Here is a 13,116-nt window from a genome sequence, read left to right as displayed (position 1 = left end):
AGGATAGATCACATGTTAGGTGACAAAATAAGTCTCAGTAAATTTAAGAAAAATGAAATCATATCAAGCGTATTTTCTGACCATAATGTTATGAGACTAGAATCATCTACAAGAAAAAAACGGCAAAATACACAAACACATGAAGGCTAAACAATATGCTACTAAACAACAAATGGATTACTGAAGAAATCAAAGAGGAAATAAAAAAATACTTGTAGACAAACAAGAATGAAACACAACAGTCCAAAATCTATGGGATGCAGCAAAAGCACTTCAAAGATTGAAATTTATAGCAATACAAGCCTACCTTAAGAAACAAGAAAAAATTGAAAAAAACCCACCCAAAACCAAAACCTAACAAACAACCTTCCCCCCAAAAAACCAACAAAAAACCCAACTTAACCTTACACCTAACGGAATTTGAAAAAGAAGAATGAAGAAAACCCAAAGTTAGCAGAAGGAAAGAAAACGTAAAGATCAGAGGAGAAATAAATGAAATAGAAATAAAAAAAAAAACACCCCATGACAATACAAGAAAAAAAAGATCAGTGAATCTAAGAGCAATTGTCTTGAAAATATAAACAAAATTGATAAACCTTTAGCCAGATTCACTATGAAAAAAATGAGAAAAAGACAGAGGGTTCAAATCAATATAATCAGAAATGAAAAATGAGAGGTTACAAACACCACAGAAATACAAAGAATCATGAGAGAGTTCTATAAATGATTGTATGCCAATAAAATGGACAAACAAGAAGTAATGGAAAAATTCCAAGAATTGTAGAATCTCCCAAGACTGAACCCGGAAAAAATAGAAAACATGAACAGACAAATTACCAGTAATGAAATTAAAATAGTAATAAAAAATCCAACAAACTAAAGTCCAGGACCAGGTCCTTCACAGGTAAACTCTACCAAACATTTAGAAAAGAGTTAGCACCTATCCTTCACAAACTATTCCAAAAAGTTTCAGAGAGAGGAACACTTCTGAACACATTCTAAAAGGCCAATATCACACTATACCAAAGCCAGACCAAGATATAATAAAAAAGACGACTGACCAATATCACTGATGTACATAAATGCAAAATTCTCAAGAAAATATTAGTAATCCATATTCAACAATATATTAAAAGGATCGTACATCTTCATCAAGTGGGATTTATCTCAGGGATGCAAGAATTGTTCAAATCCACAAATCAATCACTGTGAAACACCACATTAACAAAGTGAGGAACTCACCAAGAAGGAAAGAGAGAGGACCCAAAGAAAGATAATAAGAAAATGAAAGAAGAGAAATAACAACCAATACCGTAGAAATACCCACAAAATAAAAGAGAATACTATGAACAATTATATGTTAACAAATTGGACAACCTAGAAGAAATGGAAAAGTTTCTAGAAACATACAGCCTGCCAAAACTGAATCAAAAGGAAATAGATAATTGAACAGACCAATCACTAGAAGTGAAATAGAATCTGTAATAATAATTAAAAAAAACCCCAAACCTCCCTGCAAACAAAAGTCCAGGACAAGATGGCTCCACTGGGGAATTCTATAAACATACAAAGAAGAATATATACCAATCCTTCTCAAACTCTTCCAAAAGACTGAAAAGAAGGGAACACTCCTGCAGTCATTCTATAAAGCCACCATAACCCTGATACTAAAACCAAAGACACTACCGAAAAGAAAATTATAGGCCAATATCTTTGATGGATATCGATGCAAAAGTCCTCAACAAAATATTAGTAAACCAAATCCAACAACATATAAAAATCCTTTTTCATATACCATGATCAAGCTGGATTCATCCCAGGGTCACAAGGATGGTGCCACATATGTAAATCAATCAATGTGATACACCATTATCAACAGAAGAAAAGACAAAAACCACATGATCATTTCAATAGATGCAGAAAAAGCATCTGATAAAATGCAACATCCTTTCATGAAAAACACTCTTACCAAAGTGGGTATAGAGCATAATTCAGAATAATAAATGCTATTTATGACAAAAATACAGCCAACATAATACTCAGTGGTGAAAAGTTGAAAGCCTTCCCACTAGATTCAAGGAACAAGACAAGGATACCCACTCTCATGACTTCTATTCAACATAGTATCAAATTTCTGAGCCACAGCAGTCAGACAAGACAAGGAAATTAAAGGTATCCAAATTGGAAGGGAAGAGGTGAAATTGTCATTATATGCAGATGATATGATGCATATACACATATAGAAAACCCTAAAGACTCCACACAAAAATTACTAGAACTGATCAATGGGTTCAGCAAGGTAGCAGGATACAAGATTAACATACAGAAATTGGTTGCATTTCTTTTCACTAACAATGAAATGTCAGAAGAAGAAAGTTAAAAAAGAAACCCTTTTAAAATTGCACCAAACAAACAAAATAGTACGTAGGCATAAGCCTGACCAAGGAGGTGAAAGACTTATATCCCAAAAACTATAAAATATTTTTAAAGGAAATTGAAGATGATTAGAAGAAATAGAAAGATATCCCATGATCCTGGAATGAAAGAATTAATATTATTAAAATGGCCATACTATCCAAAGCAATCTACAGGTTTAATACAATCCCTATCAAATTACCCATGACATTTTTCAATGAACTAGAACAAATAACCCTAAAATTTATGTGGAACCATAAAAAGACCCAGAATTGCCAAAGTAATCCTGAGGAAAAACGAAGAGAGCTAGAGGTATAACCTCACAGACTTCAGACAATACTACAAAGCTACAACAATCAAAACTGCATGGTATTGGCATAAAAAGAGACATATAGATCACTGCAATAGAAGAGAGAGCTCAGAAATAAACCCACACACCTACGGTCAATTAATCTTTGACAAAGGAGGCAAGAAAATACAATGGAGAAAAGACAGTCTCTTCATGAAGTGGTGGTGGGAAAGCTGAATAGCTGCATGTAAATAAATGAACTTAGAACACATCCTCAAACCATTCACAAAAATAAACTCAAAATGGCTTAAAGGATTAATTATAAGACATGACACCATAAAACTCCCAGAAGAGAACATAGGCAGAATATTCTTTGACATAAATTGTAGCAATATTTTTTTGGATCTGTCTCCTAAGGCAAAAGAAATAAAAGCAAAAATAAACAAATGAGACCTAATCAAAGGAAACAAAACAATAAGACAACCTACAGACTGGGAAAATATTTGCAAGTGATGTGACCGACAAGGGAATAATCTCCAAAATATACAAATATACAGCTCATACAACTCAATATCCAAAAAACAAAAACCCCAATCAAAAAAGGACAGAAGACCTAAATTGGCATTTCTCCAAAAACGGCATAGAGATGGCCAAAAGGCACATGAGAAGATGTTCAATATTGCTAATTAGTAGAGAAATGCAAATCAAAACTACAATGAGATATCACTTCACACCAGTCTGAATGGTCATCATCAAAAAGTCTATAAATAATAAGTGCTGGAGAAGGTGTGGAGAAAAGGGAATTCTCCTACACTGTTGGTAGGAATGTAAATTTGTGCAGCTACTATAGGGAATAGTATGGATGTTCCTCAAAACACTAAAAATAGAGTTGCCATATGATCCAGCAATCCCACTCCTGGGCATATATTCAAAGAAAACTCTAATTTGAAAAGATACATGCACCCCAATGTTCATAGCAGCACTATTTACAATAGCCAAGACATGGAAGCAACCTAAATGTCCATCACTAGATGAATGGATAAAGAAGATGTGGTATATATGTATACCATGAAATATTACCCAGACATAAAAAAGAATAAAATAATGTAATTTGCAGCAATGTGAATGAGCCTATAGATTATCATACTAAATGAAGTCAGAGAAAGACAAATATCACATGATATCACTTATATGTGGAATCTAAAAAAAATGACACAAATGAACTTATTTACAAAACAGAAACTGACTCACAGACACAGAAAACAAACTTATGGTTACCAAAGGGGAAAGGAGGAGTGATAAGTTAGGAGTTTGGGATTAACAAATACACACTATTATATATAAAGTAGAAAAACAACCAGGACCTACTCTATGGAACAGGGAACTATATTCAATATCTTGTAATAACCTATAATGGAATAGAATCTGATAAAGAATAACATATATATACAAAAACTGAATCACCCTGCTGTACACCAGAAACTATCACAACACTGTAAATCAACTCTACTTAAAAAAAAAGAAATTGAAGAATAAAAATCATATGATCATATTAATAGATGCAGAAAAAGGTTTTGACAAAATTCAACATCCACTTACAATTAAAAACTCTCCACAAACTGGGTATAGAAGGAACATACCTCATCATAATAAAGCCCATATATGATAAACCCACAGCTAACAGCCTACTAAAAAGTGAAGAGCTAAAAGCATTTCCTCTAAGATCAGGAACAAGACAAGGATGCCCATTCTTGCCACTTTTTTTCAACATAATATTGGAAGTCCTAGCCGTAGCAATCAGACAAGAAAAAGAAGCAAATGGAATCCAAATTGAAAAGAAAGAAGTAAAATTGTCACTATTTGCAGATGACGTGGTACTAAACATAGAAAATCTTAAAGGCAGCACCAAAAACTATTATAACTCATCAATGAATTCAGTAATGTTTCAGGATACAAAATTAATATACAGAAATCTGTTACATTTCTACACATTAAGAACAAACTATCAGAAAGAGAAGTTAGGAAAACAATCCCATTTACCATCCATCAAAAAAAAAACCTAATTAAGGAGGTTAAAACTCCTTAATTGGAGTTGGAAAACTGGGCAACTTTAAGACATTAAAGCATTGGAAAACGCTAAGACACTGATGAAAAAAACTGAAGAGGACAAAAAAGATGACAAGTGATACTGTGTCCATGGATTGGAAGAATTAACATTGTAAAAATGATCATACTACCTAAGGCAATGTACAGATTCAATGCAATCCCTATCAAAATTTCAGTGGTATTTTTCATAGAAGTAGAAAAAAAATTCTAAAGTGTGTATGGAAACACAAAAGATCTTAAATAGCCAAAGCAATCTTGAGAAAAGCCTCAGAGCTGGAGGTATCATGCTCCCTTCAGACTACATTACAAAGCTACAGTCATCAATACAGTATGGTACTGGCACAAAAACGGATACATAGATCAATAGGTTAGAATAGAGAGCCTGGAATAAACCTATGCACTTCTGGTCTATTAATCTATGACAAAGAAGGCAAGAATATACAATGGGGAAAAGACAGTCTCTTCAATAAGTGGTGCTAGGAATACTGGACAGCTACATGTAAAAGAATGAAATTAAAACATTTTCTCACAGCATATAGGAAAATAACCTCAAAATGGATTAAAGACCTAAATGTAAGACTGGAATCAATAAAACTCCTAGAAGAAAACATAAGCAGAATACTATAAAGAAGATGTGGTATATATATATGCAGTAGAATACCACTCAGCCATAAAAAAAGAATGAAATTTTGCTGTTTGCAACCAAATGGATGGACCTGGAGGGTATTATGCTTAGTGAAATAAGTCAGACAGAGAAAAACAAATACTGTATGATATCATTTGTATGTGGAATCTCAAAAAAATAAAACAAATGAATATAATAAAACAAATAGACTCATATATATAGAGAACAAACTAGTGGTTTCCAGTGGGGAGACGGAAGGAGGAGGGGCAAGATAAGGGTAGGGAATTAGGAGACAAAAATTATTAGGTATAAAATAAATAAGATACAAGGATGCTATGTACAGCACTAGGAATATAGCTACTATTTTATAAAAACTTTGAATGGAGTATAAATGGAAAAATTATGAACTACTATGTTATATACCTGAAAGTAATATAATATTGTAAATCAACTATACCTCAATTAAAAAAAACATGAAAAGTGAAATAAAAGGTATGACTGTAATAAAAACATAAAAAATGAAATAAAAGTTTTAAAAATCCACCAAAATTATATTGATTGAATCTTGAACTTCCGGATTCCAAGCATGGCAAGATAAACCACCAAATAGTATTGCTTTCCTTCTAAAAAAAAAAAAAGGTTGCTGGAAATGCTGTTATTCCAGAAATCAAAACTGGCTCTTCTTGGAGACTAATTCTTTTTTTTTTAAATTAATTAATTAATTAATTTATTTTTGGCTGTGTTGGGTCTTCGTTTCTGTGTGAGGGTTTTCTCTAGTTGCGGTGAGTGGGGGCCACTCTTCATCGTGGTGTGTGGGGGAGACTAATTCTTATATAATTTTCCCAGCTGAGGCAGATCCTGGAAAGGAATTTAGTGACCAGGTATCCTGATCAAGGATGGGCTTTGTAACCCTATTGTGCTGGGCCCATCCTCAGGAGGGTTAAAAAAGAATATTTATGGGTTGAAAGGCCCCTTACTAAATCCCTGCTTTCAGGGAACCCAGAGCGTGAGTAAAGGATAAGTCATGGGTCATGATACAACAAAGGCAGAGAGAAAATAAAACAAGGGCTTCACAGGCACCATCACATGCACTTGCGGAAGTCTGTGGCTTTGGCATCCCTTTTTCAATTATACTCAGAAATAAACTTAAATATCAAAATAATTTAAAGGTTAATGTCATGAAAAATAAAAGTACATATTCTGATTTGTACCATGGCAAAATTATTACCACCAAAAACAGTAATGAAATCAATTACACAGACTAATAAGAAAAAAATTTTAAGGTAAATATTATTTCCTTCTTTAAACTGACACAATATTTTCATCCATATTTCCAAGATTGCTGAATAAATTGAATATACGCAGTCATTGCTACTTATACAAAGATCATATTACAAACTTAAAGAATTTCTAAGATATCTTTTTGATACCTCTGGTTTTGTAATATACAATAAATTATGGGTTAGTTCTTTGGAACATCAATTATATTGACTTAATTTTCTATAAGATGAAAATGGATGCAAATATGTATCTCTATAGTAGTAAATATCATGTAATATTTTTCTAACTTAAGATGACTTTTCCTCAACACAAGCAAGAACAGCCTCAGAGAGTCCATCAGAATGCATCCTGAAGAGACTGAAAGATTTCCACTTACTTGAGAGAGAAGAGCCGGCTCGTGCTGACACATGACTGTGTTCCGGTTGGCTTCCATAAAATACCTCTGTGTGCGTCTCCGTTCCCGTTCCAGCTTCTTCTCCAAGGTCAGCTGGGATGCGGATAAATTATCTACATACTTCATCATGACATCTGATATCATGGAGCTGACTTCTACAATATCTGGGCGGGTTTCTGCATCAGGAGTGAGGCATCTAAGGGAAGATAACCTAATTACAGCCCTCTAGTCAAAATCGGGACCAGGCCACGGGGTGTGAAGGGCCAAGTTTAAATTCTGCTGTGTGTCCCCCATGATGTTTGCACCCAAGAGAACCCGGGCAAGGTGGACATCAAGCATAGCTTTGCATCGAAGACCTCTCAAAAGGCATTTGGAAAGTTTGGGGAGGAGAGGGAGCAGCACTGTTCTCTTTGCAGCTAGGCTGGTGGGCAAGGGTTACAGGCTGCATAGGAAGCTGCTCCCAGTCTCAGGATGGGCAGGTGGGGTCTGCGTCTCCTTGTGTAAGTGGTTATTTTCTAAAACCACTCCAACTCATTGGCCAGTTAAACAAAGAATGATCCCAATAATATAGGCCCTGATGATCACACCTGATGCACCAAAAGGAAGGCAGGATTCTTGGGGGGTGGGCAGATAACAACTTTCTGGCCTTTTCCAGCTGTATAGGGGCAATGTCAACAACTTTGATTAGTGAGAGTCTTACAAAACATGATGTCATAAAAATAAAATTCAACCCAGTTACTTAGAGGTTTAAGGTGTGCTTCATAATTTTTAACAGTAGATAATTTGACACATCACATGCTAGAAATTTTCTCGGGGCTTCCCTGGTGGCGCAGTGGTTGAGAGTCCACCTGCCGATGCAGGGGACACGGGTTCGTGCCCCGGTCCGGGAAGATTCCACATGCCGCAGAGCGGCTAGGCCCATGAGCCATGGCCGCTGAGCCTGTGCTCCGCTACGGGAGAGGCCACAACAGTGAGAGGCCTGCGTACTGCAAAAAAAAAAAAATTCTCGAATTTTGGCAGTAGGAAATATCAATCAGCCTGCTAAAGGGAGCGTTGTTTCTGTCACAGCTAAACACTAAGAGAAGGCTATTCTAGATGCTTGTGTAACCAATTATCAAGATCACTGGTTAGCATAATTTAAAACATACTGGTCCTCACTACAATATTTGTCTATCTTTTTAAATTCAAAAGCTCTAATTTCAATGAAGTTATGTGTACTTCTCAATGAAATTTAACTTATTTGGACTTTGATTAAAATATCTAGTTTTCACATCTTGTATTTGATTTAGCAACCCAAAGTTAATACAACTTTCAACTATACTAATGTCTCCAGGCAAGATTCAAGAATTATTACTCATAATTACTATTAATAACAGAAGTGAAAATAACACTCTAACTTGTTATTTTTCTAATTATTCGTCCTTGAGTTTTCTTTGCATTTATTTATTTTATTTTTCTTTTATTCTAAATTGTAGATGATTTACAATGTTAGAGTAGTTTCAGGTATACAACATAGTGATTGAATATTTTTATAGATTGTATTCCATTTAAAGTTATTATAAAATATTGGCTATAGTCCCTGTGCTGTACAATATATCCTTATATCTATTTCATATCTAGTAGTGTACCTCTTAATCCCCTTCCCTTATCTTGCCTCTCCCCCAACCCCTCTACCCACTGGTTTGTTCACTGTATCTATGAGTCTGTCCTATTTTGTTATATTCATTCGTTTGTTTTACTTTTTAGATTAATATATGTGATAAGATACAGTATTTTTCTTTCTCTGTCTGACTTAGTTCAACTAGCATGATACCCTCTAAGTCCATCCATGTAGTTGCAAGTGGCAAAATATCGTTCTTTTATATGGCTGAGATAATTCCTATGTATTTTATTCTTTGTGAAGCAACCATAAATGGCATTATTTTCTTACATTCTCTTTCTGAGAATTCATTATTATATGTTGTTTAAAAATCAACAGATTTCCATATAATAATGTTGTATCCTGATTTACTGAATCACTTAGTAGTTCTAATAGTTTTTTGGTGGAGAACTTAGGGTTTTATATATATAGTATCATGTCATCTGCAAATAGTGAAAATTTTACTTTTTCCCTTCCAATTTGGATGCCTTTCATTTCTTTTTCTTGTCTGACTGCTGTGCCTAGGAATTCCAGTACAATGTTACATAGAAATAGTGAGAGTGGGCATCCTTGTACCTGATTTTAGAGACAATCTAATGATAACCCTGCTGGTATCCTAGGTGGTAGGGCTAGGGTTTTTGTTTTGCTTTTTCTTTTCAGTACGTTAAATATATCATACCACTCACTGTGGCCTGCAATGTTTCTGCAGAAAAATCAGCTGAAAGCCTTATGGAAGTTCCCTGTTACTGACTGTTTTTCTCTTGCTGCCTTTATTTTATTTTTTTTCTTTTTATTCTTTTTTTCTTTATTGGAGTATAATTGCCTTACAATGGTGTGTTAGTTTCTGCTTTATAACAAAGTGAATCAGCTTTACATATATATATATATATATATATATATATATATATATATATATACTTATATCCCCATATCTCCTCCCTCTTGCATCTCCTTCCCAACACCCTCCATAACCCACCCCTCTAGGTGGTCACAAAGAACCGAGCTGAAATCCCTGTGCTATATGGCTGCTTCCCAGTAGCTATCTATTTTACATTTGGTAGGGTATCTATGTCCGTGTCACTCTCTCACTTCATCCCAGTTTACAATTCCCCTTCCCCGTGTCCTCAAGTCCATTCTTTACGTCTGTGTCTTTATTCCTGTCCTGTGCCTAGGTTCTTCAAAACCATTTTTCTTTTAGATTCCATACATATGTGTTACTATATGGTATTTGTTCTTCTCTTTCTAACGTACTCCACTCTGTATGACATACTCTAGGTCCATCCACCTCATTAAAAATAACTCAATTTCATTTCTTTTTATGGCTGAGTAATATTCCATTGTATATATGTACCACATCTTCTTTATCCATTCATCTGTTGGTGGACACTTAGGTTGCTTCCATGTCCTGGCTATTGTAAATAGAGCTGCAATGAACATTGTGGTACATGACACTTTTTGAACTATGGTTTTTTCAGGGTATGTGCCCAGTAACAGGATTGCTGGGTCATATGGTAGTTCTATTTTCAGTTTTTTAAGGAACCTCCATACTGTTCTCCATACTGGCTGTATCAATTTACATTCCCACCAACAGTGCAAGAGGGTTCCCTTTTCTCCACACCCTCTCCAGCATTTATGATTTGTAGATTTTTTGATTATGGCCATTCAGACTGGTGTGAGGTGAAACATCATTGTAGTTTTGATTTGCATTTCTCTAATGATTAGTGATGTTGAGCATTCTTTCATGTGTTTGTTGGCCATCTGTATATGTTTGGAGAAATGTCTATTTAGGACTTCTGCCCTTTTTTGGATTGGGTTGTTTGATTTTTGATATTGAACTGCATGAGCTGCTTGTATATTTTGGAGATTAAACCCTGTCAGTTGCTTCATTTGCAAATATTTTCTCCCATTCTGAGGGTTGTCGTTTTGTCTTGTTTATTGTTTCCTTTGCTGTGCAAAAGCTTTGAAGTTTCATTAGGTCCCATTTGTTTATTTTTGGTTTTATTTCCATTTCTCTAGGAGGTGGGTCAAAGAAGATCTTGCTGTGATTTACGTCATAGACTGTTCTGCCTATGCTTTCCTCTACGAGTTTTAAAGTGTCTGGGCTGAGATTAAGGTTTTTAATCCATTTTGAGTTTATTTTTCTGTATGGTGTTAGGAAGTGTTCTAATTTCATTCTTTTACATGTAGCTGTCCGGTTTTCCCAGCACCATTTATTGAAGAGGCTGTCTTTTCTCCATTGTATACTCTTGCCTCCTTTATCAAAGATAAGGTGAACATATGTGTGGGGGTTTATCTCTGGGCTTTCTATCGTGTTCCATTGATCTATATTTCTGTTTTTTTGTCAGTACCATAATGTCTTGATTACTATAGGTTTGTAGTATAGTCTGAAGTCTGGGAGACTGATTCCTCCAGCTCCATCTTTCTTTCTCAAGACTGCTTTGGCTATTCGGGGTCTTTTGTATTTCCATAGAAATTGTGAAATTTTTTGTTCTAGTTCTGTGAAAAATGCCATTGGTAATTTGATAGGGACTGCATTGAATCCATAGATTGCTTTGGGTAGTACAGTCGTTTTCACAATATTGATTCTTCCAATCCAAGAACATGGTATATCTCTCCATCTATTTGTATCATCTTTAATTTCTTCCATCAGTGTCTTATAGTTTTCTGCATACAGGACTTTTGTCTCTGGAGGTAGGTTTATCCCTAGGTATTTTATTATTTTTGTTGCAGTGGTAAATGGGAGTGCTTCCTTAACTTCTCTTTCAGATTTTTCATCATTAGTGAATAGGAATGCAAAAGATTTCTGTGCATTCATTTTGTATCCTGCTACTTTACCAAATTGATTGACTAGCTCTAGTAGTTTTCTGGTAGCATCTTTAGGATTCTCTCTATATAGTATCATGTCATCTGCAAACAGTGACAGCTTTACTTCTTTTCGATTTGGATTCCTTTTATTTCTTTTTCTTCTCTGATTGCTGTGGCTAAAATGTCCAAAATTATGTTGAATAATAGTGGTGAGAGTGGACAACCTTGTCTTCTTCCTGATCTTAGAGGAAATGGTTTCAGTTATTCACCATTGAGAAAGATGTTGTCTGTGGGTTTGTCATATATGGCCTTTATTATGTTGAGGTAAGTTCCCTCTATGCCTGCTCTCTGGAGGGTTTTTATCATAAATGGGTGTTGAATTTTGTCAAGAGCTTTACTGCATCTATTGAGATGATAATATGGTTTTTATCCTTCAATTTGTTAATATGACTTATCACATTGATTGATTTACATATATTGAAGAATCCTTGCATTCCTGGGATAAACCCCACTTGATCATGGTGTATGCTCCTGTTAATGTGCAGTTGGATACTGTTTTCTAGTATTTTGTTGAGGATTTCTGCATCTACGTTCATCAGTGATACTGGCCTGTAGTTTTCTTTCTTTGTGACATCTTTGTCTGGTTTTGGTATCAGGGTGATGGTGCCCTTGTAGAATGAGTTTGGGAGTGTACCTCCATCTTCTATATTTTGGAAGAGTTTGAGAAGGATAGGTGTTAGCTCTCCTCTAAATGTTTGATAGAAATTGCCTGTGAAGCCATCTGGCTTTTGTTTGTTGGAAGATTTTTAATCAGACTCAAGTTCAGGGCTTGTGATTGGTCTGTTTATGTTTTCATTTCTTCCTGGTTCAGTCTCAGAGGCTGTGCTTTCCTAAGAGTTTGTCCATTTCTTCCAGGTTGTCCATTTCATTGACATATAGTTGCTTGTAGTAATCTCTCATGACCCTTTGTATTTCTGCAGTGTCAGTTGTTACTTCTCCTTTTTCATTTCTAATTCTATTGATTTGAGTTTTCTCTGGTTTTTTTCTTGATGAGTCTGGCTAATGGTTTATCAATTTTGTTTATCTTCTCAAAGAACCAGCTTTTAGTTTTATTGATATTTGCTATCATTTCCTTCATTTATTTTTCATTTATTTCTGATCTGATGTCTATGATTTCTTTCCTTTTGCTAACTTTAGGGTTTTTCTGATCTTCTTGTTGCTTTAGGTGTAAGGTTAGGTTGTTTACTTGAGAGGTTTCTTGTTTCTGGAGTAGGATCGTATTGCTATAAACGTCCCTCTTAGAACTGCTTTTGCTGCATCCCATAGGTTTTGGGTCATCAGGTTTTCATTGTCATTTGTTTCTAGGTATCTCTAAATTTCCTCTTTGATTTCTTCAGTAATTTATTAGTTATTTAGTAGTGTATGGTTTAGCCTCCGTCTGTTTGTATTTTATAGATTTTTTTCCTGTAATTTATATCTAGTCTCATAGTGTTGTGCTTGGAATAGATACTTGACACAATTTCAATTTTCCTAAATTTACAAAGGCTTGATTTGTGACCCAA

At 34.9% G+C, this 13,116-nt stretch overlaps 1 protein-coding gene across 1 annotated transcript in view; it reads right to left on the bottom strand.

Moving 5' to 3' along the window:
• The window catches only part of NEK10 (NIMA related kinase 10), a 305,942-nt gene that overhangs the window by 112,341 nt on the left and 180,485 nt on the right, over positions 1–13,116 (bottom strand). The window contains exon 27 of the mRNA XM_032649886.1: positions 7,093–7,306. Within this exon, the coding sequence (XP_032505777.1) occupies positions 7,093–7,306 (214 nt within the window). The remainder of the gene's footprint in view (positions 1–7,092; positions 7,307–13,116) is intronic.

Source organism: Phocoena sinus, chromosome 11 (genome assembly GCF_008692025.1).
Source record: "Phocoena sinus isolate mPhoSin1 chromosome 11, mPhoSin1.pri, whole genome shotgun sequence".
Classification (NCBI taxonomy): Eukaryota; Metazoa; Chordata; class Mammalia; order Artiodactyla; family Phocoenidae; genus Phocoena; species Phocoena sinus.
This window is presented reverse-complemented; position numbering and strand designations above follow the sequence as displayed.